The sequence below is a fragment of the Thermochaetoides thermophila genome, assembly GCF_000221225.1.
Source record: "Thermochaetoides thermophila DSM 1495 unplaced genomic scaffold scf7180000011820, whole genome shotgun sequence".
NCBI classification, from domain to species: Eukaryota; Fungi; Ascomycota; class Sordariomycetes; order Sordariales; family Chaetomiaceae; genus Thermochaetoides; species Thermochaetoides thermophila.
In genome coordinates, this window is record NW_006383036.1 from 2042763 (window position 1) to 2070331 (window position 27569).

The window sequence follows — 27569 nt, forward strand, 5'->3', positions numbered from 1 at the left end:
CATACCGTCTTTTACTCAACCGATTCGCCCTGACAAATTATCTTCAATCACCTCCCCCATTCTCCCACCTCGCCTTTCGACAACGCCGTTAACTTCCGAAACTCTCAAACCCCTCCTTGACACAATAGACCATGTCTTTGCCCACACAACCCGCTATGCGGTAGTCGGCCGGGCTGCTCTCGCAGTCTGGGGCTACCGCGGGCCACTGCCCCCTCACATCTCGATTGCCTGTCCAACTGTCGATTCCCTTGTGCTAGTTGGATGGGCCAAGACAGCCGGCTGGTGCGTTTTTCACGACGCGAATGGCAATGAAGAAGGGGACATGGTGTTGGGAATGCCAGCTTTGGGGTCAGAACTTGTAGATCGAGATCGTAGTATGAGAAAGGGCAAAGCCAGATATGAGGAGGTTGTTGTTGGGGTGAAGTTACGGCTGGTTGAGCCGGCGACGTGGGATCGGTTGGAAAGGATTAGTCCCCTGGGGATGAGGACGCCCTACCATGGGTGGGTAGGGCAGATGATGAGGACAGGGGCGCAGGTTCTGACGGTGCCAAGCTTGGTTGATCAGTTTTGTTTGGCTTGGTCAGATGCGAAGATCCAGAGCAAGGGGCGAGAGGTCGCTGCTGAGATCGTTCAGTGGTTGTTAAAAAAGTTAGTGGAAGATTGGGATAGCTGTGGTCATAAGGCCAGATGGAATTTACCGCTCAACGAGGGGGTTGTAAAGTGGGCACGCAACGAGAGATTCTGGCGCCCGTTTAGGGACAGACACCCTGAGAGCAAAGAATTACTGAAGAAGTGTGGTTTGGATGGGCACAAAGGAAGTGAAAAATCACTGGACAGGATGATTGGAGATATAGAGAATGGCGCTCCTAATTCTTTTTTCCAGAGCGAGTCGAAAGAGATGAAATACAGTGTTGAAGAATAGCATCATAACCGCTCTTCATAGGCACTTGCTATGAGCCCAAGACACACTGGAGCTTGCTCAACAGATGAACTTCGAATACAAGACTAGTTCACTCCATAAAGATGACTGCAACATTTATTTCTTCTCCCTAGTTCTCATTGACATTGCTAGCCATCTCCCAGATCTAGCATAATGGCCGTCCTACGATATACTTTCCTGACACCTAGTTGTTTTTGTCAATTCCGAACCCCTCCTCTCAATCTCAATCTTTGGGTAGGAATCTCCCATGAGTCATTCTCTCAAAGCTGGTAATGCCGTAGCTCCCGACTCGAGAGATATCCTTTCCTATCACATTGCCCTTAGTTACTTCCCACTGGCAAGATCCTTCCATCTTCGTACCAAGTTCCCGGAGCCAACTTCTGCGAACAACCCAGCACCAGTTGCACAAACCACATATCGTCTCTGTGTTTCTTGTCACGACTCTGTTATCAACACATACTAATTCACCATGCTGGGTACAGGGGACAACATTAGGATGAGGCTTGCCACGTCGAGGCTACTCTCAGGAATATGAGTCGGAACTCAAGCTTGGCCTGCCATAGATCGAGTAGAGAGAGTGTACCGACCACAATTGTGATCGAAGAAGACACAGATTGTGCCGACAGAGTCGATTGGAGAAGCGAAATAGTTGGGTCGTCCTCGAGTGGGATTACCGATAATCTTGCAATGGGCGCGTTAGAAGACGTGGCCGGATTCGTCAAAAATTGTCTAGTCAACAAAGTTGTAGACGTTATTCCGAGCTGGTTGGTTAAAGTAGTGGAGGATACACTGCTCGAAGCATTGAAGGGTGAGCCGGTGACTCTGGGAGTTAGGTGCCACTGGTGGGAGGGTCAATGCTAGCCACGGGTCAGGAAGGAATGTCGGAACTAAGGAGGCTGAAGGGACTCAGTTGCAGTAGTTTGGAAGCTTGTTGACCGGTTCCATCGGCGCCTCCGAGACGCGTCCGTTTTTCCCAGAACTAGCAATGTTGAGGACAACTTTGTCGGCGCAAATCCCGGTGGCACAGTTGGGCATCTCTGTATCATCCGGGTAGTTGGCGATGAAGAACTCACCGAAGGGCATTATAATCGGTACACTTGTCCCTTTTAATGTTGATTGGGGCACAAATCCTGTAAGGCGTTGATGTCAATTTGAAGTATAACCGATTCTTGTTGGTGTATAAACTTACAAGCACATTTTTTTGTTGCCCAGCTTGTTGAACCATGTCAAGAAAAGGTTTCTGGACCATTTAGCAAGCCGCAAAGAGCAGCAAAATGAGTTACTTAGTCGAATAGCTTTAGTCCACCTACAACTTCGGAATAAGGATCATGAATTTGCTGGATGCAGTTGAGACTCTTATCGTTATCACAGTGGTTTGCATCTTGTCTCATGTTGACGTCGGCCTGAGCAGGAAGCAGGTTGTAAAACTCATCTGTAAAGACAGCAGGGCAGCCTCCAATTATTGTGTCGATGGTCTTGATCTTGGCAGACTTGTTCCAGTTCTCCGCTGACAGGCTCTTCATAGGTAATGCTGAACTGGCACGATCCTCTTCCATTCTGGGCGCCACCTATGTAAATTGACCTGAAGTAGACGTGTGGTAAGGCAAGGAAAAGCGATCGCCACTGATGGGATCAACCTGAAGAAGGGGTGGGATGTTCAAGTTGTAGGAAGTCGGTCGGTTCATGACCATATGGCTATGGGCTCCCGAGGAAAGCTGAGAGGTTGTCCCTATGTCTACAGCTATTGGTAGCAGCACGGCAGGCAATGGTATGTATGGAAGTGGTATAAAGGGTTGACTGTTGTTGTCGCCATTGTAGTTGCAGAGTTGATCTCGAAATCATCCTGGAAAGCAGTTCCTGGTGCCAAATAATCGAATGCGGTTTCGTTGCTCAAAAGTTCTACAAAGATGTTTTTCACAGATCTGGCCGATGAATATATCATGCATGGTATTTATAATCCCAGCATTGCGACTATATAGAAATACATTCCTTGAAAGTTATGCAGGCCCGTGACGGCTTTTATTTTCTTTTCTTTGCTCTCTGAAACATGAGCTTGCGGACTCGTTCTTACGAGTATTTCAAGATGCATTGAAACGTGTTATACGGCAATTACGCATCTTAACCATGATCACCATCGTAACAGAAAGGACAGTTAACGCCCCTGAGAACTGTTAATTGTTTTGGACCTGGTAATATAACAGCTACAACACGCAAAAAACAGTTGCATTAGAGAAGACAGTCAGGAGAAACAATATATTGTTCAAACCTCTCCACGTTAGTTAGCACAAAAGTTTTCAAAAAAAAAAACATAAAACAACTTTTTTGCAACCGTTACCGTCCCTTGGACCATTTCTTTTTGTTTCCTCCACCCTAGAGATCGTTCACATGGTGAAAAGGCATACATGACTCTCGCATATGACTATTACCGTTTATCCCGACAACTTTCCCGCCCCTTGCGGTTCGTTAAACTTCCGTTTTCTGTCCCCATGGTGGGTGGTGGTAGTGGTGTGTACTTCCGTGTCCGCCAGTCAGTTGATGTAGCGGTATTGCTAGATGACTTAGATGACGAATTGTTCCATGAATAGCTACCCTCATCGTTGTCCATGATGAAGTTGAGATGTTCGACAATGAAGCAAAGCAAAAGCGAATCTGAGATTCGTATCAAGAAATATGAAGCATGGAATATGTAACTGGAGGTCGTCAGTGATGTCCATGTCCTGTACCGTTTCAGTGTTTACACAGCAATAAGGGGTGTCTCACCTGCCAAGTCTCAGCTGAGCATTTCTGACTTGCTTGGCAACGCGAGTTGAAAGAAGGTTGCTGTGTGTGAGTGACACGGCGCAGGATGGTAATTGAACACAGCATGAACTACAATATATGGGCCAGTTCACGGCAGGAAACACTCTCATATATACCAAGCCGAACCTCGTGGCAGTGAAACTCCGGCCCGAGCCCTCTACTCCGTGCCGCGCACCGGAATCGAACCGATCCTTCGGAATGTCGTAGGGCATGTCTCTCGTATGATCAGTTCAATCTGCAGCAGACGGACAGCTACGCCAAATGGGTCTGAATCCGACACAATCCGGGTTGAATTCCGAGCTCCCTGCGCACAAGCTCCGGCACGGCTTGCAGGCCACATCAGCAGCCAACGAGAGCCACAGGTCAGCGGACAGCTCGCTGATTCGGTCGTTTATTCATAACACAACATCCAGAGGAGCAATGATCCGACCACATTCGGACCGAGCATTATTTGGTCGTCAGGGATTGAGCTGTCATTTATTGACGGAAAAGCAGAAATGCAGCAGAGGAGAGGCTCATGAATTTTATTGACCGCGCCCCTTGGCTACGAGGACAAGGAAACGTGATGGGCATATCAGGTCGAGTTACCCAGTTGTAGACGGAAAGTGACAGATGCTTCCGCCGTGCCACAGGCTAGCCAAGTCCGAGGTCAAAATGATGTCGCTGCGCTCAGAGTGCGGGGTGGTTGCTGCTTTCGGGTATGTGCAACAAAACTGACGGAACAAAGACTTACGACAGCTTTCACGAGGATCATCGGATTCAGGCCAGCCTGACTGAATGGTGTCCGAGCTCGCAAGCTCTTTTGAGAGACGGTCTTATCTTCATTCTCGTCACCTTCATTCTCGCATTACGTATCATGTACAACCGTATCTCACTTCCCCCACGACCTTATCCCAAGGCTCAGTTCCCTCTTTTGAGACGTGTTCCTTGCGGCGCGGATGACAAATTTAGCGAGCACCAAGTAACTCCAGAGCCCTGCGTAGCTCCTTAATTGCTGTGGGTACATCATCAAAATTGAGAGCCGATATGGCATACTTGGCGTGTTTTTGAGCCTCAACCATTGCTGCTTCGTCGACTACAGCTCCTGTCTGAGTGGGAGGGACATAGTTTGTCGAAGGGGGCGATGATATGTACCCGAATGTTGGCGGAGGGATACTGCTGGGATGAGGAGCTGTTGGCAGTGGCGGCACGACTGGGAGAGTAGAGGGGAAATTCGAGGATTCTCGGGGCATGTTGGGGAAGTTGCCCACAGCAAGAGGTGATGGGCTCGAAGGCTGTGGTTGTGGCCAGCTGGGCGGCGAAGGAAAATCATCTGTGGACTGGAAACTGCCCTTATGATGTGATGGCGGAAAGACCGTGGGTTCCTGCGTAATGTTCCCTGGCTGCTCTGGTGGCCCGAGGTCACTTGGAACTTGAGGTAACCTGAGCTCTCCATCCGATACGGAGGGAGCACTGGGCGCAACTGAAGCGGCTGTGGCCGAAACTGGGCTCTGCGGAAGTGATACGCCAGCAGCATCCCTCTGAAGATCGATATCAGGAACCTCCTCCACGGTTACTGGCCTCGGCCTTGTTGGAGCTTGAAAGGCGGCCTCTGTCGGCTCAGTCTCCGTTTGTGTCGGGCGTGTCGGCGCTTCGTGTTTAGGATTTGACTCGTTGGGGTCTTTGCCTTCCTTGATGGCTTTCATAATCCGCGCCGCATTCCATTTCGCGTACTTGATCTTCTGTTGTGTCTCCTGATCGGCAGGCCCCCAAATGTTTACCACGTGGAAGAAAGTTGCGGCAGCGTCAAATGTCGTTGCTGTTTGTCTGCCAACTATGTCAGAGCGCGTCTATGTTGGTTGATCGAGCAGAGCGTACTGAGTGACCTTGTTCGCCCTCACTACCCGCTCGGCGCGGTCCAAAATCTCCTGGGCGAACTGCTCGACGTATGCTTGTCCGGCGGCGTCGTCTGTGATGGCGGGTTCATTGGCATACTCAGCCTTCGTCTACACGTTGCGGACCTCGGTGAGACTGGAGTTCCTTGCAGCTGAAATGGTGTCGGACCACCTACCTTCTCAAGTTTCGACACCAGGGCCTCGGTGTAGCGTAGGATGTCGTCGTCGGTGGTATGCAGCCCCTTGGCCAGAATTTGGTTGACGGTCCAGTACTCGCCTGCGATGGTCAGAAGCCGGCGCTAATCACGCGAGGTCCGGGTCAAGTGGCAGGCTGCGGCATACACCAGTAAGCCATAATCGGCTTCACCGTCTGCAGCTGCGCAGCTTTGTTTGCGCATTTCCAGATGTTGATGTCGGCCTGTCGCAGAGCCGCAGGGATAGTGAGGTCTGCCATGGTGACAGACCGAGATGATAAGTTTGGAGAGTGCTGGGTCCTATGTCACGCCTTCAACTGCTGGTAAGGTAAGTATATTTGTATACTAAAACGCTTTAATCGAGATCAAGGTTATGAACTGCTTGAACCGCCTTGGATGCCTGTGGATGAGTCGTAGCTGCATGCACGACACCTTCGCGGCTCCTCTGCTCCTCTTTCCCCGCAATTCGCGTTGTCAAAGAGACCCCTGCTGCAAGCCCACATCAGGCTGATTGTGAATCGAGGGTGGGAAGCTTTGACCACTAAGCGGCCAAGGCTCTCTTCTGGTGGGTTCCAAAGCAAGGTCAGCGTTTTGATGCATCGATGGATCGCGTCGCAGGTGGCACTACCGCCGGTGGGCAGTCTTGCACAAGCATTGGAAATGTGTTCTTTTTCCGAGTTTGGAAACATGACAACTTGGAATTGTTTTCTCCCCAGAACCTGCCGTTTAACAAAAGGATGGTATAGCTTTTTGAATCCGCAGTAGGCATCTATCCTTTTCATCTCAGTGAACTGATGTTGTTGCTTCTTTCAGCTGTACTGTGACGATCAAAAATCACTGATTCATAGTCGCTCCCTCACGCTAGTCCCCTTCCATCCAGCTGGTGAACCTGCTGCACATCACCAGCAATACAGCTTCAGCCAGCGGATTGACTGCTCTCCCAGCAAAGCATCGAAGGCCTACACCATGCATCACACGACACTTTCCACTCTTGCAATGGCCCTGCTGGCGACCCTTCCAGGCGCCCAGGCTGGCCTTTACACAAAGAAGTCTCCTGTGTTGCAGGTGGATGCGAAGGACTATGACAGAGTGATCGCCAAAAGCAATTACACCTCGGTATGTTTGATTATCAGAAGGGAGTTCGGAATGATTCTGAACTGACTCGGGTACCAGATTGTTGAGTTCTATGCTCCATGGTGCGGCCACTGTCAGAACCTCAAGCCAGCTTACGAGAAGGTCGCCAAGAACCTCGCAGGTCTTGCCAAGGTGGCCGCCGTCAATTGCGACGATGATGCCAATAAACCGTTCTGCGGGTCAATGGGGGTCCAGGGCTTCCCGACTCTAAAAATTGTTCGGCCCAAAAAGGGTGGGGGAAAGCCAATTATCACAGATTACCAGGGCCCGCGCACAGCAACAGCCATTGTCGATGCCGTTGTTCAGCAGATCAACAATTATGTTGTCAGAATTGAGGACAAGAGCCTTGACAAGTTCCTGAGCGATAAAAATGAGACAGCCAAGGCGATCCTTTTCACAGAGAAGGGCACTACCTCGGCTCTTCTCAAGAGCCTTGCCATCGATTTTTCCGATGTCATCACGATTGGACAGGTCAGAAACAAGGAGACGAGAGCGGTCGAGACGTTCGGCATTAGCAAGTTTCCTACATTTATCCTCCTTCCTGGTGGAGATGCCCCTGGCATCGTGTATGACGGCGAGATGAAGAAGGAGGCTCTGGTCAAGTTCCTCTCTCAAGCCGGTCAGCCCAACCCAGACTGCCCTCCACCCAAGGCCAAGAGCAACGGTGATAAGAAGGATAAGAAGAGTGCCAAGACATCAGAGCAGAAGTCTTCTACCAAATCCAAGACCTCGACTGCTAGCGCCGAGTCAAAGGTTGAATCTACAACGCAGGAAGCTCCCGTCATTGTCGAGACAGCTCTTCCAATCCCCGCCATCAATACCCATGAAAAGCTAGTGAAGGAGTGCTTGAATGAGCAAGCGCATACCTGTGTTCTCGCCTTCGTCTCATCAAGTGAGGACGAAAAAGCCAGAAAGGCACTTTCCAGCCTTTCTCAGTTAGCTCACAAGCACGCACAGAGCAAGCGCAAGCTGTTCCCATTCTTCGAAGTCCCTACTAAAGACAACGAAGGTGCTGCTTCAGTCCTCAAGGCACTCGAGCTAACTGGAGACGTTGAGCTTGTTGCTGTGAATGCGCGCCGGGGTTGGTGGCGTCACTATGAGGCTGGCGATTTTAACCACAAGAGTATTGAAAGCTGGATTGATGCCATCCGCATGAGCGAGGGCACCAAGAAGAAGCTGCCAGAAGGTATTATCGCTGCCGCTGCCGAGAAGCCCTCGTCATCATCTTTGGCCGCGACATCCGAGTCCACACCGCAGCCTGCCGAGGACAGCAGCAGCACTGAAACCGCCGGAACTGCCGGAAGCTCTACCGAGGCTATGTCAACCGAATCCGCATCCTCCACTGCTGAGCCCGAGAAAGTCGAAGAGCACGATGAGCTCTAAACTGTTCTCTTCTCCAAGGTGTACTGTGAGTGACGCGTCAGCAACTTTCTCGAAAAAGCCAGATGCCGTAAACAGAGAGTGCGTTGATGTAAGCTAGCAAGCAAGATGTAGCATTTTGTAGTAAAATAAAACAAGGGGTTGCTCTCACCTGAGAGGCTCGGCAAGCAACCATGTCAACTGCGTAGATTTGCTCCGCCGTTAGCGCCGCTGTCTCTAGGCACCATCTATCTTGAGCACCACAGAGCAGAACAAATAGACCGTTACTGTCGATGGTCACAAACGTTGAGGTAACTTCAAGCCCGTCAAAGTAGGCAATACGCCCTCACAAGGAATGTGGAATCGAGGCGAGCCACAGATGCACCAACAACCCGCGGCTTCTCCCTGCAGTCATGGTTTAATCCTCATCCATATCATCCAGGCTAACACCTTTCTCCACTGCACCCTCTCGGATCATCCTCCTGCCCTTCTGGCGCACCACATGATCCAGAATCGCCCTGATTTGTTTACATCCGTCTACACCCACGGCGAGCATGCCTTCTAGCCTACTCACTTGCACTCTGCTCTCACATACCAACACGGCCACCTTGTCGCTCTCACCCAGCGTCGCGACTGTCAGCCAGGGCAGCTCTTGTTCCTCTTGGTGGTTCAAGTCCAGAAGTGGGTCGGCATTCTCATCGTTGGCCGCATACGTGGAAGTGGACCCGGCTGTGCAAGCAACGACGTAATCAGTCATAGGAATGCCTGCATCCACACAGGCAAGAGTGGCTGCGTTGATGAGTGCTGCGAGGAGCGAACCGTCTTGGGAAAGGACATGAAGGGAGATGGTGATCTGGCTGTGGGGGAAGAGATGGGTATGTAGAGAGGCTGAGAGAGCGTTTGCGACCGTTGATTGCATCTCGATGATACGCCTATGTAGGAAAGAGATTAGCTTATACGCTCAGGTAGGTCCGCGAAGCGATGAGTAGTCCGTTCTTACTTGTCGTTTCTCCCGTGTCGCTTGCGGTCAACCGAGCTGAAGCCTGCGATTACGATGCTCACTACCACCTCGGCTTCTTTCCCTTGGCCACCAGAACCACCACCGCCTGCACCTCCTGCGCCTCCTCCACCGGTAGTGCCAGCTCCGGTCCCGCGTCGCGGCCCGGGTTCGCTGGGCCCGGTCACCACACACATGACCTTGGTATGGCCCATTTCGAGGTAGCTGGAGCCGTCGGCGGCGGCCTGGGTCCGAATTTGGGCGTGGACTCGCCGCAGCTCATTCCAGCGTCGGCCATCGACGCGAAGCAAGGCGAGTTTGTATGTGGATGTATCGAGAGGCATGACAAAATCGAGGGACTGGTCCTGTTCCCCTGGCAATATCCCGACCTCGTAAACCCCTCCAAAGCACGGAGGTGGCGCAAGATGTGTGTACAAATGTGGTAATCGGCGACAACTGATGATGCGATTCTGGAAGGATCTGAAGTCGGTGAATTGGATTTTCTCGGTTCACACTGCTCTGGATGCGAAGACGCAGGCGGTGTTGTCGGCTGTCAAATTTAGAAAAAATCAATCGCGGGGCACTTGGAGCTCGAGCCACCCAAGAGTCCAGAACTTCAGAAGCCACGGAAGCGTCCATTGGTGGAGCCCAGGCTGCATGGCAATGAAACACCGCCTTCCACGATTTCCATCGCACCTCCCCAACCGTTGCGGCCCAGATGTTTCTATGTTTTGGAACAAGACGGTACGATTTGTTGCTTAGAACCCAATGAGATGCCTGCTTAGTATGTCATCGCTAGACTTATATAGCTGATGATTGGTAGTCAGCAACACTATATGTGTTTTCTGTAGGCTTACGTGATCCAGTTTTAATTGGTGAGTGTCAGCTCACCCTCAGGCAGATCGCCGACCTAGGTCCTGTCTCTGACTCCAACGTTCGAGATTTCAGTCATCACAATGGCAGTGATCGAGTCTTCTCGTTAGAGCTTTTCCAGATGCCTTTCCTTGTGCATGCTCGATGGAACACTCCGGGGAAGGGGAATGCCATCCAGATCATCCGCCGATTCCCAGTGGCAGCCAGCCATACGACTCCGTAATCAAACTGCGGAGGGCCAAGAAGGGCCCTAACAAGCGCCAACTACATCGCTGCGGAGGCCCTGTTAAGCAGTGCAAAAGGAACGGGTCACTTTGACATATACTGTATACGCAGGCAGGTAGGTAGGCTTGTAGATGTGACGTTCATACTCCTGACACCTGCACTTGGGACGCTTTGCAAACCACATGGGAAGATGCAGGCGGATCAAAACAAACCAAAATCAGTTGTTTCGGGAAGTCTTCTGTCTTCAATGGATGAGAACCGCAGATTGCAGAGACGAGTGGCACCAAGAGAGCAAAAAGCACGTTCTGTCAAGACCGTAAATATTGTCAGCTTGGGTATCTGGCAAAACAGGAGCAAAATCAAAATGCACGGTCCTGAAAACACTTCATGTCCAGCCAATCAAAGGGTGAAGGGACCTGCATAGCTCTCGTTTCCAGGCAGGCTTGAAAGTGGGTCATTTTGGCCTATTGGGATGTTACAGTCCAACGAGATCGCTGGACACTGGCCAGGGGTTCTGCGCCAAAGACGGGCGGCAGACCAGAGGTGTTCAGGAACCAAGGTCTCGGCTCATTTAGCGGTCCCCACCCCCCTTGCCCACACCAATCCTTTTTACCTGTGCACCCGCCAGCAGATGGCAGCGTTTCTCCCTCTTCTTCATCCTTCGTCATCAGGTTACTTGCCGACGACGCCTTTCGTGGTTCGAGCCGCTCCTTTTGAGATCTAGTATCTCAGTTCGCTCTTTTCGCTCACCAACTCCATTCCTCCTTCTCTCCCCTCATCCGAACCTCGAAATCAGTTGCCGATATCATTTTTGCGACTTTTCCCTGGTTTCTTCCCACTACATTTCGCGAAATCGTCCGCGGTCAACCATCGTTGATTCTATCTTCATTCAATTTGGTGGCACTTTTGCGATCTACGATCAGAGAACTCATCGAGCCTGCTTAGAACCGTTCGACGACAAATACATCCGTCAAGATGCAGCTTACTCCTCTTGTTCTCCTTACTGGCCTTCTCGGCAGTGTCGCTGCCCACCCTTCGGGTCATGCTCACATGCACCGTATGGTTCATGTCTCTGAGCGTGGCCTGCCGTTCGTCAAGAATGTTCACAACCGCCCGACAGCTGAGCCCAAGACTACCGCGGAGCCAGCCCCTGCTTCCACGCAGGCTCCTGAGCCGAAGGCTACCATCCAGTCCACCAAGCAGACAGAGTCCGAGGTCAAGGGCTTCTGCGGTAGCAGCACTGGCCTTCTCGATAGTAAGGCCAAGCGTGTGACGATCGCCCAGGTCATGTATACCGGAAATCTCGGTACCGACAACGGCTGCGAATGGGGCTCTAACCTTATGGTGGTGTCGAACGATGTCGCCCACAAGTACAAATACGTGCAGAAGTACACCAATGTCGACGACAAGCCCTACCAGGTTGTTTGTGGTAACAAGATGGGCGCGGACCGTCAGCTTACCGGCATGTTCAAAGTCAAGGGTCAAAATAACCTCATCTTCACTCTCGCTCCTGGCGAGACCAAGGCCGTTGTTGCCGATGAGAATACTCAGGGTGTGTGCGCTTTCGCCCCCTATGAGGTTCCTCTTACTTCTCATGGCCAATACGCTGGTGTCTGGGCCGAGTTTGATTTTGGCAACACCAGCAACAATGGCTGGTCTGGTGCCGACTGCTCTTCTCTGGTTGCACAGGCCTACAACATGGACGTTCCCGGCTGCCGCATGTCTCACGGCGGCGTTAATTCCGACATCCTTCCCGGCGGCATTGGCAACAACGCATATACCAAGGGCATGGAGGAGCTGGACGGCATTGGCCTCAACATTGTTCCTGGTCCCTGCACGATTGAGGTCAAGGTTGGCTTCTCTGGTTAAAATTTATGGATAAGACGGGTCTTATTTGTTCACCGATGTTCTCGCCGCTGATGGTGTCCTCGTACAGTCTGGGCACCTGATAGGGTTTGATTTCTGGTTTAGAATTGCGTTGTATATCCCGGGGTTTACGTTTGGAAATAGTATCTGGACGATGGACACATCCAGACTTAGTGTATAGTTCGGGCGTTAAGTAATTTTGGATTTTAACTGTTGGCTTTGTGCACTTTTGCGTTTGTCGAAAAGTTGGCAGTGATCCTTGTACTTTCCTGTTCTCGTAAATTGCATTCTCCTACCAACTTGGGGTCGGTCTCTTCCTGACTTTGCCTTCGCATGTCTCCGACAAAGGAATAAAGCGGCGATCACCACGTGGTAGACACGTTGTTTTCTATCCTATCTATCATTTTAATTCCTGTCAGCTGCCAGATATGCCACGATCCAACCTCATCAAAGGTGGCTCTATATTTGAAATCCCTGCACGTCTGGAAACAAGCAATTCTGCAGGGGGGTTTCTCCAAGCAATGCCTGCTCAGGTCAATGATATTGATGGGATAACAACCAATTCCCATTTCTAATTGCAAGCCTTAGTGAAAGGAGTGCAAGAGCTCAACTGCTGCGACTTGCGTGGCTGTCCGGTGCCAAGCCAAAGGAGCAGTTAGCTACATGATATTGCCCAACGGAATTGGGCACACCAGCACAGGAATTAAAAACCGTCTTGACCATGCGTTCATGCATCGAACTTTAAGCTGATTTCGTCTTATATTGGCTTGTCTCAGTCTGGTTGTGCTTTAGTCTCGACTTTTAAAAACTGGGCTATATGCTGCATACAGTTGAGCCGTTCCTTAGGACACGCCATCATATACCGAACACAAATTTTTGCCGAATGGATATGACGTGAGACGAGCATCACAAATTGAAGTCGGCTGTGTCTCTGGGCACGTAGGCTGCAAAAAGGCGTGCCATCCGTCAGATATGGGTGGAGATTGTGATGAACATCGATGGTCCTTGTAAAAGTCCTATTTCCCCTGATTCTCAACTTGAGATCAAACCCTTTACATCCACTTTGACCAACGATGCAGCAATTGAGATGCGCCAATCCGCACACTAAATGCCGAGATGCGTTGCACGTTTTCTCGTTCCCATCCAGGGCTCTCCAATGCATCACCGGCTTAGTGGTGGGGATAAGCTTGGTTCGTAGACCGGGGATTGGCGAAGATGTGCAGATCGGGCGGCGGCTGTGTTGTTGGGTTGGCGCTTGGCCGTCACCGAACTCGCAAATGCGTCTTGTTTCAGCTGTCATCCGCTCCCCGTGGTGTTGGCTCTAGTAAGATAACTAAGCCGCTCGAAACCCCTCACCTGCTCAGGTTTCGAGGAAAACTTCTTCACTAACCCCGCTGGGCATCATCATTATCCATTACTGAGTCTGGCTTGCTTTGAGATAAAACTTATCTATCATTCCTCCCAGGCCCGCAACAGCAACCAGCGCAATGCCAAGTAAGGGCGTGCAAGTATTCGCCTACATTGCTGTCCCGGACTGCAAGATTGAGTTGTCAGTCCCAGGGGAGACGGTGACCTTCTCGGAACAGCGAAAGTTTTGGAGCCGCTCACTCGAGGTTGAATCCTCTAAAATCCGCAGTCTTCTCGACAAGCGTGGACGCTTCACCTTCAAGATCTTTCACAAAGGCACCCAGCTGACGGAACAATGGATCGATGTTAACGCACTTACCGGCAATGCCAGTGGCGGCACTCTTGAAAAGATCTCCAAAACCCCTTCCCTTGTCGTGCGCGACCGTGGCCTGATCATCAGCTATGGGCTGTATGAAGCAGGCAAGGGCCACAAGGCCTCCGAAATCCATGTTCTCCCCAACAAGCATCAGTGCTACATCACCATCTCTCCTGATTATGCCTCCTGGATCGGTAGGCTCGCCCCGGTAGGCTCGCCGGCCGAGAACAAACCTTTCCATCGTTTGGTCCTCCCAGCTGCCCACGATGTAGGCATGAACAGCATGGAGAGCACAGAGGCATTGTTGAAGAAGGTTGGCGGCGCGATAGTGTCGACCCTGATCGGTGACCGGTTGCCAAAGCAGCGCGAAGCAATCTCTCAGCTCGCCAACACTCTGTCAAAGGACGCAATTTCCAAAATTGCGCCAAATATCGTCTACAGTCTGGCTATTACTCAAAAGGACTCGCTGGAGACGATGCTGCGCATCGGCGCTCGGTACTTCGAGTTCCGTCCTGCGCGACTGCATCGTGCAGTAATTTCTTGTGGTGCGCTACCGGACAAGCTGTATTTTCAGCATGGTGCCATTCCCGGAATGGCATATGACGAGTTCTTAAAGGGTGTTTTGGCCTTCCTGAGGGCAAATCCCACAGAGATTGTGGTCGTGCAATTAAGATGGGATGGTGTCCCAGATGAGTGTGCGCGACCGTCGGATAAGGAAAAGAAAGAATACTTAGAGAAAGCACTTAAGGATCCAGCTGGAGGAAACGGAGAGATTGTAGCAGGCGGGTTGGATGACATGAAGAAGAAGAGCATCGCCCAATTGAGGAAGGACAAGAAGAGGCTAATTATGCTCGACATGGTCGACTCCCTCTCAACATACACCGACGAGGGGAATGCAACACTCAACGGCGATAGTATGGTCCAGGCGTTGCCAAAGGTGCTGACGCCAGAGAACCAAAAGGGGAAGGCCTTTGTCAACATACAATGCCAGGCCACAGCTTCCAACATCCCTAAAGCTGTGGTGCACTCAATCATCGAGGCCAGCGTCACTAACAGCCTTTTATTGGCGACAAAAGGGATCTGTGATTCCAAAATGTTGCCATGGTGTAGGGATAATGTTTTGCAAGTATGCTTGTTGGACATCCTCGTTGTCATTATGAATGACTGGATTGACGGAGCTACAGCGCATGTTTGCTTCGAGCTCAGCAAGCAGCGACTGCAAAAATGATTTTTGTCTTAACAACTTGCCGAGTTCTGTTTGGAAAGGCATCCTTGCAACCTAGCAGTAGTGTTCATTCTGCGTCTTATCTATCATGTCCTCTAGGCCTGTGGAATTCAACCCAAGACATTGTCAGCATTGTTGAACAACTCAGAGGGGCTTGTCAACTTTTACGGCATATGTAGGTTGCTTACAAACGGCTCGTGAAAGTTCTGTTTAAACGTTTACGCGCAGATATTCCCAAGGATTGGCCCAGGAGGACTTCGTCTCTGAGACATTACATCAAAGTTGTCCGAAATGTCCAACAATTCCACGATTGCGTCTCCAAAACCAGTGCAATGGTGACTGTGTCTTCCAAGAAAGTACCAAATTTAATTAAAATAAGGTAATACAGTCTTAGTTGCTGCTATCAAGATATTAACCGATTTTCTGATTTCATCAACTGGGCTCTTTCCCTCCAGCACTCGAAAGCCGGACCGTTCGAAGTCCCTTAGGCTGCTTCCCCAATGTGCTCCATACTCGTATCACCTTTGACTCCGTATCACTTTAAGGAAAGGATTTCTGTCCTACACTGTCAGTTTATGATATATCTCCAATCTTCGGACCCTTTTCCGGTGCTGCTTTCATGCGTTAACTCTGCCACGCTTTCGTTATGCCGCAATGGCGCCTCCAACGTTTATGGGCCTCTCTGACAGGTTTTTGTCATTGACGATCTCGGCTGTGTCAGCAACTGGCTTCCTCTTGTTCGGTTACGATCAGGGGTGCGTATCGCCTCCTATGGCTATGTTATCTTGTCTCCTTTGACTGATCCCGCCCAGTGTCATGAGTGGCATCATCACAGCGCCAGCTTTCAATGAAACCTTCACAGAGACAAAAGATGCAACCATGCAAGGACTCGTTACTGCAATATACGAGGTTGGCTGTTTAGCTGGAGCAATGTTCATTCTGGCAGTTGGCGATCTTCTAGGTCGTCGAAGGGCCATAGTCCTAGGTTCCGTGATAATGCTGCTGGGGGTTATTATCCAAGTAACCAGTATACCAGGGTCACGGCCATTGGCACAATTAATCGTGGGAAGAATCGCTATGGGTATTGGCAATGGCATAAACACCTCAACCATCCCAACTTATCAAGGTGTGTTGTACTTGAAGATGTGGACGTTGTTTGGAAACCCCTCTAACTGATCGCAGCTGAATGTAGCAAGACCACAAACAGAGGCCTGCTCATCTGCATTGAGGGCTCAAACGTCGCACTAGGTACCTTAATTGCTTATTGGATCGACTACGGTGCATCTCGTGGCCCTGGCGATTTCGTTTGGCGGTTCCCTATTGCTTTTCAAGTTTACTTCCTGATCCTCATCATCATCCCGATGATGTTCTTGCCAGAGTCTCCAAGATGGCTTCTTATCCAACAACGTGTTGAAGAAGCCGACAAAGTGATTGCCGCAATTCGAGGGCACGAAGTTGACAGCGAAGATACAGCCATGGAGCGCAACCTCATTATCGACTCAATACGTGCAGCGGGTGATTATGGCCAAAGGAACACTCCGATTAAGGCTCTCTTCACTAGTGGTAAAACACAGCACTTTCGAAGGATAGCTCTCGGAGCTAGCTCGCAACTCATGCAACAGATTGGCGGCTGCAATGCTGTCATTTACTTTTTTCCGGTTCTATTTGAGAAATCGATCGGCGAAAGTCACGACACCAGCCTGCTTCTGGGCGGTGTTAACATGATCGTGTACTTTCTCTTCGCCGTGACCTCGTGGTTTCTTATCGACAGCGTTGGCAGGCGACGACTCTTCCTGATAGGAAGTGTAGGGCAGTGCTTGAGCATGGTCATCACATTCTCTTGCTTGATTAACAGGCAAGCGGCGTCAGCTCGTGGGGCTGCCGTTGGGCTCTTCACCTACATTGCGTTCTTCGGAGCTACTTGGCTAGCACTGCCCTGGCTGTACCCGGCTGAGATCAATCCTGTCAAGACTCGTGGGAAAGCTAATGCGGTCAGCACTTGCACCAATTGGTTGTTCAACTTCCTTGTGGTGATGGTGACACCAATCATGGTGGCCAAGATTGGCTGGGGGACGTACCTCTTCTTTGCTGCTGTCAACATCTGTTTCATCCCGGTCATATATTTTTTTATCCTGAAACATCTCGCCGCTCACTGGAAGAAATTGACATCATTTTTTGCCAAAGGCTATATGGAACAGATGTCGTATGTTCAGGCAGCCAAAGAGCTTCCATATCTCCAACCTACCGAGGTCGAAGTGTATGCTGTCAGGTATGGCCTTATTGAAGGCCCTGCGGTTGGTGGCAGGTACAACGATTTCCAATGATCATGGGAAAGATGGAGCTGTACCTCAATGGGTGATAATGATGGCAAATTTCGGAGATTCCGTGAACTTCTAACGTGAAGTCGAGTGTGTCAAATGAATCAATGGATGAACTACCTATTCGAACCGAATATAGCATAGGTGATTCGCATGCTTTTTAATCGTCTCCTTATGCTTATCGACAGAGTCAGAAAAGTTAAAGCAAATGACAAAATTGTGTTGGTGAGTTCCATGGACCGAATCTCGGGGACATTTTGAAATAACAGCCGCCATGCGCAAATAAATGATCTTTTCTTGATTGTCTATTTTTGGATCTATCAATATATAAAATGGAAACCAGCCTGAATAAAGTAAGCATTCGGCCTTCGATGCAGAATGAGAGAGTAAAAGTATCCGTACCATGTTCTCCAAGACATTACCCCCTTTCCTTTGTGATCTATTGGCAAAATAGAAATGAACAGTCAGGGCAGCTACAACAGCTAACATTAGAACATGCGACCTCCATTTGGTTAGTGACTCGAAGAGGAGAGAAAGCTTAGAAGATAACTTACCCAATCGATACCCAAACAGCAGTGGAATAAGTAGGAGCCTCAATCCCTTTGACAATATAACTTCCAGCAATACCACCTGCGCCATTGAACATGGTACACGCTGCAGTAGTAAACACACGCTTCCATTGTCTGTAACCTCTGTTAGCACTCGATATGACCAGGCAAGTGCTGGAAGCGGGCACTGACCCAACAACATTGTTCGCCTGATAGGCAGTCAAGGCAGCCCAATTGGCGATATAGGCTCCTGTGGTGAGGAAAACCCCGAAGTACCTTGCTCTTGAGTGTCCTGCAAAGCCTAGCACAGCAAAGCCTGTGATAAGACATATGGCATTGAAAGTAATGATTGGAGCTCTCATCTGGAACTTATCGGCATACCATGACGAGAGCAAAACGGGAATCACAGCGTAATAATAAGGAGGTGCCGAGAGAATGATGGCTGCATCCGACGAGTAGCCAAGTCCGTTTTCCAGGATGACGGGAACAAAATACGCTAGTGCAGTCGAAACGATGTTCTGCATGAAAAAAAGCGATGCAAACGCCCACACCTTCAAGTCAAGGGCGTGCATCAGGACCTTGCCAATCGTAAAGTCTTGAGGTAAGAGATCTCCACGGTCGGTCTGAATCCTCTTTGACACAACTTCTGCTTCCTCTTCGGACAGAAACTTCCAGCTTCTGTGCGATGTCTCCGGGAAGTCCACCATCCACCAATACGTCACTAGACCAACCACGCAGGTACACAGTCCCTGGACAACAAACATCCAGCGCCAACCCTCCAAGCCGCCTCTCCCATCCAGACGGTTCAGCCCATAATTCACCAAACTACCCGTCGCAAGCACGATCACCTCGCCGCTCTGCATAAAGGCAAACCGCAATTGCTGCTCCTTCCTCGGGTACCATGTGCTGATCAAGTATGCCAACCCCGGAAAGATCCCAGACATCGCAGCACCGAGCAGGATGCGCAAAACAATCATCTGCTGCCAAGTCTTGACGAAACCTGTACACAGAGTTATCAAGCCGAAGGCAAAAGTGATGACACTGAACCAGATACGGGGCCCGAAGAGGCGCACAGCAATGGTGCTGGGCAGCTGGAAGACGATGCTGGAGATGGTAAAGATGAAGATTGAAACGGAAAAATGGTTTCCATGATCAAGACCAAGGTCTTCGGGCATGGAAGTGACAGCAGCGCTGGATAAGACGCCACTGTCAAGCAGGTTCAGACTGCAGAGGATGCCGGCGATGGTGCAAAGGCGAAGGTCGACCTTGCGACGGATCCGGCAGGTCAGCGCATCGTCGCCATTGTCGGGGTCTGCTGCTGCGAACCCAGGGACGACAACATCGGTGTGGTTGTTGTCGCTGTCACTGGAGTCGTAGTTGGCAAGGTTGGAGGAGACATGCGCAACATTGTCATGTGAATCGGCCTCGACACTGTGAGTGGAGTGTTTTGCGAAGCTAGGGTCTGCTTGTTCTTGGTGTTGGCCTGTGCCAGCTTGAGGAATGACTGACGATGACATGGCAGCCTCATCAACGTGTGACAACCTCATGGAGGTTTCCAGCTAAGCTCTGCACAGGTTGCCGCTCGAGTTGGTCCTTGTCACAGGGCGAAAGGGTTTTTGTTCTCGGCTGACAGAGCCTGAGAGCAGGAGTCCTGCTTCGAAAAGAAAGAAAGCATGAAACAATCCAGGGTCCGGGCAGGTAAAGTGGGGCAACCGGGATTGATTTATCCTTGGGCATCCATCGGCCTTGCCTCCGGTTTGTTTTGCCCTGTAACTCGACAACCGTCGCACTTGATAATAGAAGAGTGGCTGCCGGGACTAGAACCATGATACGATTTCGAGAAGCTACACATGCAATTTTTCGATTTAGTTGAGTGATCGGACCGATATACTTCAGTGAGAAGCAAGAGATGAAACCCTGCAGCAGACAGTCCGAAAAGAAGCTGCAAAGACTGCCTCGATAGCCAGCGATGGATAATGTTACACTACATCCGGAGCAAGATATTTGCACTTCCTGATCACCAGCTAATTGCATCCTGGCTCCGAAAGCTCGTCAAATGTACAGGACAAAGAGAGATAAAAGAAGACCTTTAGCGCCTTGGAGCTAATGCAAACCACGGAAGGGAAGTACACTTTTAAGTAAGTACAAATAAACTAGGTAGCATGGGCTCAGAAACAATGCAACTATAAAGTAAGGCTGTAGAACTAGATCACTCATACCTTAGGTAGGTAGAAGTATACTTCCCAGTCAGGTACTTCTCTACAGGATTTAAAACCTCCGAAGACGTTTTCCATGCAGATTACAAGCGGGCATCAACTAGGTGAATTCTCAAGAGGTTCCCGTAGAAGCGTAGGCTGGGGCTCAAAGCACCGCCACAGACGCCACAGACCCATGGCGTTGCCCAGGAATCAGCCACCCCCTTTCCATTTGCGGGAAGTAAACAATGCTTCTTCAAGCAAGCTTTTTCCGGTAGTAAGGTAGTTAACGAGCTATTCGACTGTTATCCAGAGGCTTTCATCAAGAATGGTGCAGTTAGTTGCACTACCTAAGATACGATAATCGCCGTGGCTATAAAAGCCAGCATTACCACAAACCCGTGGTTAAGATTATGAATGTCCGGTCTGTGAGCAAACCAGTTTAACCCTTGGTATATTGACATCTCTCAAACAACCAAGAAACTGAGATTGTCTCTTGCATGTCATCAATTTGATGCAGACTCAAGGTCCAGCTCACCAATAATTCAAACAAGGGAAACTCCACTCTAAAGCTGGATGACAATTTCGGCCAGTGATCCTGGCGATGGTTGATCACCCACATAGTATGCTTTTGGAGAATCGATCTTATTTCATTAAGATGTTTCCACTCTAATTTCCATGGTATCTCTCTAAAGTATGGGAGAATAAGAATCTTAACTCGTAAAACTGTGTGAACTTTTGCTGTCATTCCTTACTTCCTGTGAGAGCGAAACTCCATCCTTGCAACATCCCTGGAGTTAGGAGCCTTTTTATACCTCCATCCTTCTTTTTCCCACCAAATTCTTATGCGAACAACCATCCAAATAGCCACCCTCTAGCTCTCATCTATAGGATACCAGGGAACTCGTGAATGCTTGATGATAAGGATTATCATTAAACTTTCAACCTCATCACCGTTCCATCATATTCTATTGTGATCCAGAGCCCTCATCGATTGCCTGATTCATCATTATCTCAAGCTCCTTGTCCTTATCTGAGCCAACTGAGTGTGTATGGTTCTGGGTAGTTGTCGAGATTTCAGCAGCTACAACTGTGAAGGATGACTCAGTAACACCTTCCAACCTTCCCTGGACTGTAGGAGCAGTTGATTGCGATGGTGCAATTGTCGATGATCTATTCAGACCCCCGATATCAGGATGAGTTGCTGGAACTGTCACAAAATCATGGACATCAGCTGGATTGGTGGCTCTTGTTCCCATGCTCAGGTTGACGCCAGCAGCACCAGCATTCATATTGCCCCTTTGGGTATCTAGGTTTCGTCCTTGACAATCGAAAAAGTTTTCGTTGCTTAGAACGACATCCTGTGAAAAGTCTTGGCTGTTCAGTGTCAAACCAATCTGGTCATCGCTTAGCGGGTTACTCTGGCCTTGTGCTTCCGCTGTCGCCCTCCCAGCATCTATTGTTGGCTGCAAGGTCAATTGATCCATAGAAACTTCGTGGGCTGATAGCTGGCCACTGGTAAAACTCTTGCTGCCCCTAAACGTCTGGCCCGGTTGTTCCCCCCCATTCAGCCTCTCTTCACCATCATCATCCAAAAATGGTGAAGGTGGGACATAAGGCTGGACTTTCACCTTATCGCCGAAGAGCCGCTTGTAAAGTTCTGGATTGCTTTGATGAACCACCTTGTCAACGTCATGAACTTCTGGATTTGGCGGAATTCTGCGCCCAGTCTGATCAGAAAGTCGCTGGCTGTTCCCGGAGTTATGCCTGCCTGTGTTGGTAAACCTTCCTGCCATTCCGCGGAAAGGGATGTCAGCAGATTGGAAGCTAACCGCCCTGCGCTTGGCGCTGGTAGTGCCCGCCAGCCCGCCGCCAAAACTGCTACTCTGGTGTTGAGGTTGATGCTCAGCGACGCCGGCACTGTGGTGACACAGCATGCTGTCCCTGACCGCGGGATGTGTTTGTGATGCAAATGGCATCCCACATCCGGGGGTGCACGGAGGGTACACTGGGCCGGGAGCCAGTTGCTGCTGTGGCAACATCCCTTCCATGAATTTATTGCCATGTCCCTCTTGTAACTGTTGACCTTGGGTAAACATCTGTTCACTCTGCATCTTTAGCTCAGCGCTAACCGTGCCCATGCGCACCATTCCTTGGTGAGCTGAAGTAAACAATGACTGGTCTCCTGGCAGGAGTTGCTGTTCCAGCTGCCCTGTTAATATGTCCCCTCCAAATAGCGGAAGACTGGATTGCATCGAGTCCAGGGAAATGCCTCGCAGTGTCCCTTGGGGCAACACTGAGCTGAACAATTGAGACTTTGTTCCTGTTATTTTTGAGGACATCGTCACTGGAGGATGGGGAGGTTGTTGCTGCGAAAGCAGCAATCCTGCCCCCTGCTGAGTGCTCAGCGCAGCCCATTCTCTTGCTTTCTTTATCCAGGACAGCAGCTTGTCCATTTGTTGTGCCCTATGCGTCAGCTTGCGACTCTCTGCGGCTAACACGTTGCGACGCTGGGTAATCACATTCACAATGGCTGCACCACGAGGCCCCAGGATGTTCTCAACCCGCGGATTTGCGTTCATGCGGCTGAGCCAGTTGTCATCTTCCTGAGCGACTACAGGCAGTATGAGCGTGTCAAAGGTGTCTGCAGTCATGATTTGGTTATCAAAGAGGTTGGTAAACTGTAAAGCGGGGGTGCCCGGGAATGGAAAGCTGGTTTTCATTTTCTCTGCACTTTATTTTGTATCAGTCTTGTGTGATTAGCGCTGGCTCTTTTTCAGTCAGTAAAAGACGTTATTTTTCATCAAATTTTCTTAATCGTGGAGCATGACAGTGCAAAGGCTTACATGTTGTCGGAATCAATGAACTGAAGTCTTTCCACTCGTGTCCTCGACCGTCTGATTGGAGGCTCTAAAGCTATATGACAATAAACGTTTTCGGTGGTATGCAAAGTTGAGAGTTTTTGACCTAAAATTTATAGGCGGATGGCAGCTCAGAGTGATGTTAATTGTGGAAGATAAGAGCTCCTGACCACAGTTCGATCAATACCAATATATCGGTTCGACGTGCCTCTGATCCTGCAGAGTATCGAAAGAGGTGGAAATTGTAATGAGAAAAGAAACCAGCCAGACAATGGATATTGCGTTTTTGCCACGTAGCTGAAAAATGTCTGGCAGGGTTTTTAGGTGATGACCAAAGGTAACGAGATCCAATTAGTAAAGAGAAATGCTGCTGATAGCTAAACTGGTTGAGAGTGTATAGAAGGAAGTAAGTCAGTTATGCACAAAAGAGATGTGTTGGTATCGAATATCATTGATTCTATGTGGAAACTGGCTCACAACTACTCACAGTTGAGAACGATCGTCTAAGTGAGATGTGTTCGGTAGGGCAATCCAGTAGGTAGGTACCAATCCAACTTTTTTGATGCAGAGTGAAAAGTTCCATTTAATGGTAGCGCTTGGAGCGAGGGGTTTATATACTCATTTTTCGCACATTTCCGTCCAATCTTTACATTTAGAGATACCCCCAAAACACTCTACCTGCCTAGACCAATTAGCCAATAGCACTCGAGGACATCTGTATTCCACACAGATGAAGTTGAAAACGAGGCGAGCGGTAGGCCACAGTGAATGTGGACAAGTCTATAATAGAGCAGGTGACGTCCTAGTTGGAGTTAATGAAGATAGGATGACATTGATCTGAGCGATACGTTGTCTTTGAAGCTCGGTGAAGGCCTATGATCCCAATTCCAAGGTACCTAGAAGAGGTTTGATGACAGCTGTTGTGGCGCCACGTGGCTAGATTCTTTATCAAACTTTTCCTTGTTGGAACCAAGCATAAAGAGTTTCAGGGCTTCATCAAGTGTATTGCGGAGTCACAAGGCTTTCGATCCTCGGATAAGACCTATGAGGACTTGAAGTCCCCGCAACTGCTAAGTTTTTGATTTCATTGAGCACAATAGCTGTGAGTTATCATATGAAGCCACGCTCTGGGTTTGGGACTCTGAGAGGACGAGCTTCAACTATGAGATGTGTGCAACTATTGATAGGCCCATTGTCATGTTTAATACTCTGTAAATATTAAGGAGGTTGAAGGGTCGGTCACAGTCTCGATCTATCGCATGCCAGCATTGTGACAACCATCCTCAATCGTCCACGAATCTTTAGTATGGCATGATATGGTACTGCGTATAACTATTTTGGACTATTCACATGGTATCCTTTCTAAACTTTCAAAGAAGCCCTTCTTAGACAGTCAAAGTATTGAAGCTCCTTGTCATGTTTTACGGCTCGTGATGCAGCGTTCCAACAGCATGCAATACAGAAATGCTGTTATGCTGCTAGAATGACAAGTTTTATCTCATGGACACAGTAGATAATTGACTATAAATGAACTGCAGGAAAAGTGGCGGAATTAACACTTGTCTTATACTTCGCAAACCTCATGTTTACTGGCAGGGGGAAGGCTCATATCGAGCATATCATTGATTGACAGGCAGTCTCCTGCTGTTTCATGAACCACTGTTTTTTGCCCTTAATCCCATGTACTTTAGATGGAATTTTATGAATAAAATTCAGTCCAAATCAAGCTTGCTATCATCTGATTGTGTGTAGCTCTTTTGGCAGAGCTGCTGTGGCTGATCAAGAACTTCCCAAGACCCAGGCCGCCGGCAAAATATCCAGAGAAAACAACAAAAAAGTGATAGCAGGATGAGTTGATGTGCATATTTCGCAACATTTAAAGTGCGAGTGAGAAATGCATCTAGATAGAAGAGATGGACATTGAAGGTGCTTAGAACTATGTCCTCTCTCCATTTTTCTGAAGTCGAGAGATAAAACTGCCTGCCATATGACGTCATAAGTCCTGAGGGCAGCCTTGGCGCCAAGACTGTGTTGGACGTTGAGTTAGGGACGACTGCCTGACGTATCAGGCGACGAGTACTCAACATCGCCGGGATCTTGGCATAAATCATCCCAACGACGAACCGATCAAGAATCAAACGCCGGATCACGTCGTCAAATCGAGCCCTTGATTAGGCACGTGTGGAATTCCATGAGACTTTGCAACTGCTAGAACTTCTAGTTGCTCTTTCGTCAATTCTCAGTACTTTATGTAGAGGTTAAAGTAAGCCAATGCCATCGCCCTCTAACCATCTATCGCTTAGATCCCCAGATACATCCCCCCCACAATCTGTTTCCAACCTCTCGACATTTTCTGCTGCTGATAACGGAAGACTTGATGCTAAAACGTGCAGTACGCAAGCTTTATATCTTTTCTAGTCATCCATCATCTTCAATCCATCGGAATCCCGAACTTCGAGCTGCCCGTTGACATTCTGACGTCTGCTACTACGACAACATTGGCCACCGGTTCCGAGTTCAATTCTACGTGATATCCGAGGAATTGAATAACTTCCTGTTTAATACTTCGATAAAGATGGAAAGTGGCAGCCAGACAAGATTAAAAAGTCCTGACTGGTCTATACCATCCTCTTCCACAGCACAGGAGTCTGAGCTTCATAACCCTGTTCCTGTCATTTCCGACCACCTCCCACAACAAGGCTTTAATCCTGCACATAGCTCCCCTGGTGATGAATCAGACAAGTCTTCTCATGAGACAGACATTGCGAAACCAATGAACTTGGGAAAATCTGGTGAGGAACAGGAAAATCTTAGGCAAGAAGAAAGAGAGGCTTTGGAAGGGTGGGTCACAACTCCGCTTTCTGTTGTGTTGGTGCCAATGGACTTGCGCAAATGAATTTCAGGGCTGACTTATACGCTAGGCGCGCGAAGGAATTGCAAGAATCCCTTGGAAGCCTTTTCAACCGAATTGAAGCTGTCAAGGAGGAATACAACAAGCTGGACAATCATAACAAGTTCTTGCAAAAATATATTGGCGATCTGATGGCGACGAGCAAAATTACAACGTCAAGTAGTCGAGCTAAGAAGTAGGGATTCTCAACATCCTGATCTTATAAGTAGCTGGAGGGAGGAGCTAAGGCAGCTGATGCCTGCGTGTTCATTGAGTATGGCTATCAGTGCAGTAACCACGTTGACAGCTTATTCTAGATGCACATGTGCAACACCATTCATCAGATTGGCTATGATGGCAAAAGGTGATGCTCAGCCAACTCTCAACTCGGGAATTGATGGCATCTTGTTGCCATGATGTTCCTAAAATGAGATACCGGGGACCAGGGTAATCTTGCAAATAGTGTACCGGTATCTGACACACTTCACTGTCAACTTCTTGGGAAAAGGAGGCAACTGCACCTTCTGAAATGTGGTCTGTGGGAGGGTCTACTTTCTCTTGTGGAGAGTCGTAAAGATGGTTACAGTGCTATAGCATAGGTCAGAGGGCTGCAGCTTATCCAGGAAAATCTTCAGTCCTCCCTTGGAGATTTGCTTGATCTTCATTAGGCTTTCTCAAGCATTGCATTCCATCTTTCCAGAGCTGCACGATAGTCTAGTTAATAATGTGTTGAATGTTGTCTCCCCATGTTGTGTCCTGTCCCTTATGTTACAACTAGTTTAAAATATAGCAGCGTTGACCATGTGAACTCTACGGACTGACCGCTTTTTCACCAATGCTCTGACCTTTTCTAAGGTTTTGGAATGCTGGCAAGCAGATAGATGAACGTCAGTAATGGCGTTTGAAGCAGTCACTGTACCTGAGTTGAACTGTGATACAAGTTGGTTGGCATGCCATACTACTTGTTAAGGACTTTAGCATGTGTGTTGTATCAGTATCTTTGTGCTGGCTTTTTGAGAGCAACATCTTGAAACAACATACTATCTCGAACAAGCATGTTTGTCAGTTGGATGCTGTTGCTCTCCTGATATCGAAAAAGGCATCAAACACAGAGCAAGACTGAGATAGGTTATATGATCTTCTTTGCCGACTCCAGCCTCCAACGTGATCCTTCTCCCAGCCGGCGTGGCGCAATCGGTTAGCGCGTCAGACTTTTAATCTGAATGTTGCGAGTTCGAGTCTCGCCGTTGGCGTGTAGGTCAACACTGGGAAGTGATCATGATTTTTACTTCTTTTTCCACCAATCGCTATGGCATCGTTCCCATTTCTATGCCTACATCTTCTTTGAAATATTAATCCTTTTCGCAGCTTCAAGCTCACGGAGCTAAGGAGAGCTCTGGGGGACTAGATTAAACAGGGTGCGCCACCCGTCCGTAAGGGACCAATCACATGAAAATACCTTATCTTATCGAAACATTTTCTATCGTGTCAGTCAGGAGGACAGAGAATATCCTCCGCCCTGATTTGACCGGTAGAATCTCTTCACTA

The 27569-nt window shown here is 49.1% G+C and overlaps 7 protein-coding genes and 1 non-coding gene across 8 annotated transcripts; 4 read left to right on the forward strand and 4 right to left on the reverse strand.

The window, feature by feature from the left end:
* Nucleotides 1-4686: 4686 nt before the first annotated feature.
* On the reverse strand, nt 4687-6067 carry CTHT_0055590 (uncharacterized protein; the record flags this gene model as incomplete). The annotated part of the gene is made up of 4 exons (XM_006695827.1): nt 4687-5545; nt 5597-5724; nt 5790-5890; nt 5956-6067. The coding sequence occupies 4 exons, from the start codon at nt 6065-6067 to the stop codon at nt 4687-4689; spliced, it is 1200 nt and encodes a 399-aa protein (XP_006695890.1).
* A 706-nt stretch (nt 6068-6773) lies between these two features.
* Nucleotides 6774-8324, forward strand: CTHT_0055600 (uncharacterized protein; the record flags this gene model as incomplete). The annotated part of the gene is made up of 2 exons (XM_006695828.1): nt 6774-6923; nt 6981-8324. 2 exons carry the CDS (start codon nt 6774-6776, stop codon nt 8322-8324), a joined length of 1494 nt encoding a protein of 497 aa, XP_006695891.1.
* Nucleotides 8325-8718: 394 nt separating this feature from the next.
* On the reverse strand, nt 8719-9641 carry CTHT_0055610 (uncharacterized protein; the record flags this gene model as incomplete). Its single annotated transcript, XM_006695829.1, has 2 exons — nt 8719-9232; nt 9301-9641. 2 exons carry the CDS (start codon nt 9639-9641, stop codon nt 8719-8721), a joined length of 855 nt encoding a protein of 284 aa, XP_006695892.1.
* A 1729-nt stretch (nt 9642-11370) lies between these two features.
* CTHT_0055620 (uncharacterized protein) lies at nt 11371-12264 on the forward strand (the record flags this gene model as incomplete). The annotated part of the gene is made up of 1 exon (XM_006695830.1): nt 11371-12264. One exon carries the CDS (start codon nt 11371-11373, stop codon nt 12262-12264), a length of 894 nt encoding a protein of 297 aa, XP_006695893.1.
* A 1484-nt stretch (nt 12265-13748) lies between these two features.
* On the forward strand, nt 13749-15212 carry CTHT_0055630 (uncharacterized protein; the record flags this gene model as incomplete). The annotated part of the gene is made up of 1 exon (XM_006695831.1): nt 13749-15212. One exon carries the CDS (start codon nt 13749-13751, stop codon nt 15210-15212), a length of 1464 nt encoding a protein of 487 aa, XP_006695894.1.
* Nucleotides 15213-18077: 2865 nt separating this feature from the next.
* CTHT_0055640 (uncharacterized protein) lies at nt 18078-19592 on the reverse strand (the record flags this gene model as incomplete). The annotated part of the gene is made up of 2 exons (XM_006695832.1): nt 18078-18210; nt 18268-19592. 2 exons carry the CDS (start codon nt 19590-19592, stop codon nt 18078-18080), a joined length of 1458 nt encoding a protein of 485 aa, XP_006695895.1.
* Nucleotides 19593-21238: 1646 nt separating this feature from the next.
* CTHT_0055650 (uncharacterized protein) lies at nt 21239-22924 on the reverse strand (the record flags this gene model as incomplete). Its single annotated transcript, XM_006695833.1, has 1 exon — nt 21239-22924. The coding sequence occupies one exon, from the start codon at nt 22922-22924 to the stop codon at nt 21239-21241; it is 1686 nt and encodes a 561-aa protein (XP_006695896.1).
* Nucleotides 22925-27200: 4276 nt separating this feature from the next.
* Nucleotides 27201-27274, forward strand: CTHT_0055660. Its single transcript has one exon. It is a non-coding gene; the product is annotated as a tRNA-Lys (tRNA).
* Nucleotides 27275-27569: the final 295 nt, after the last annotated feature.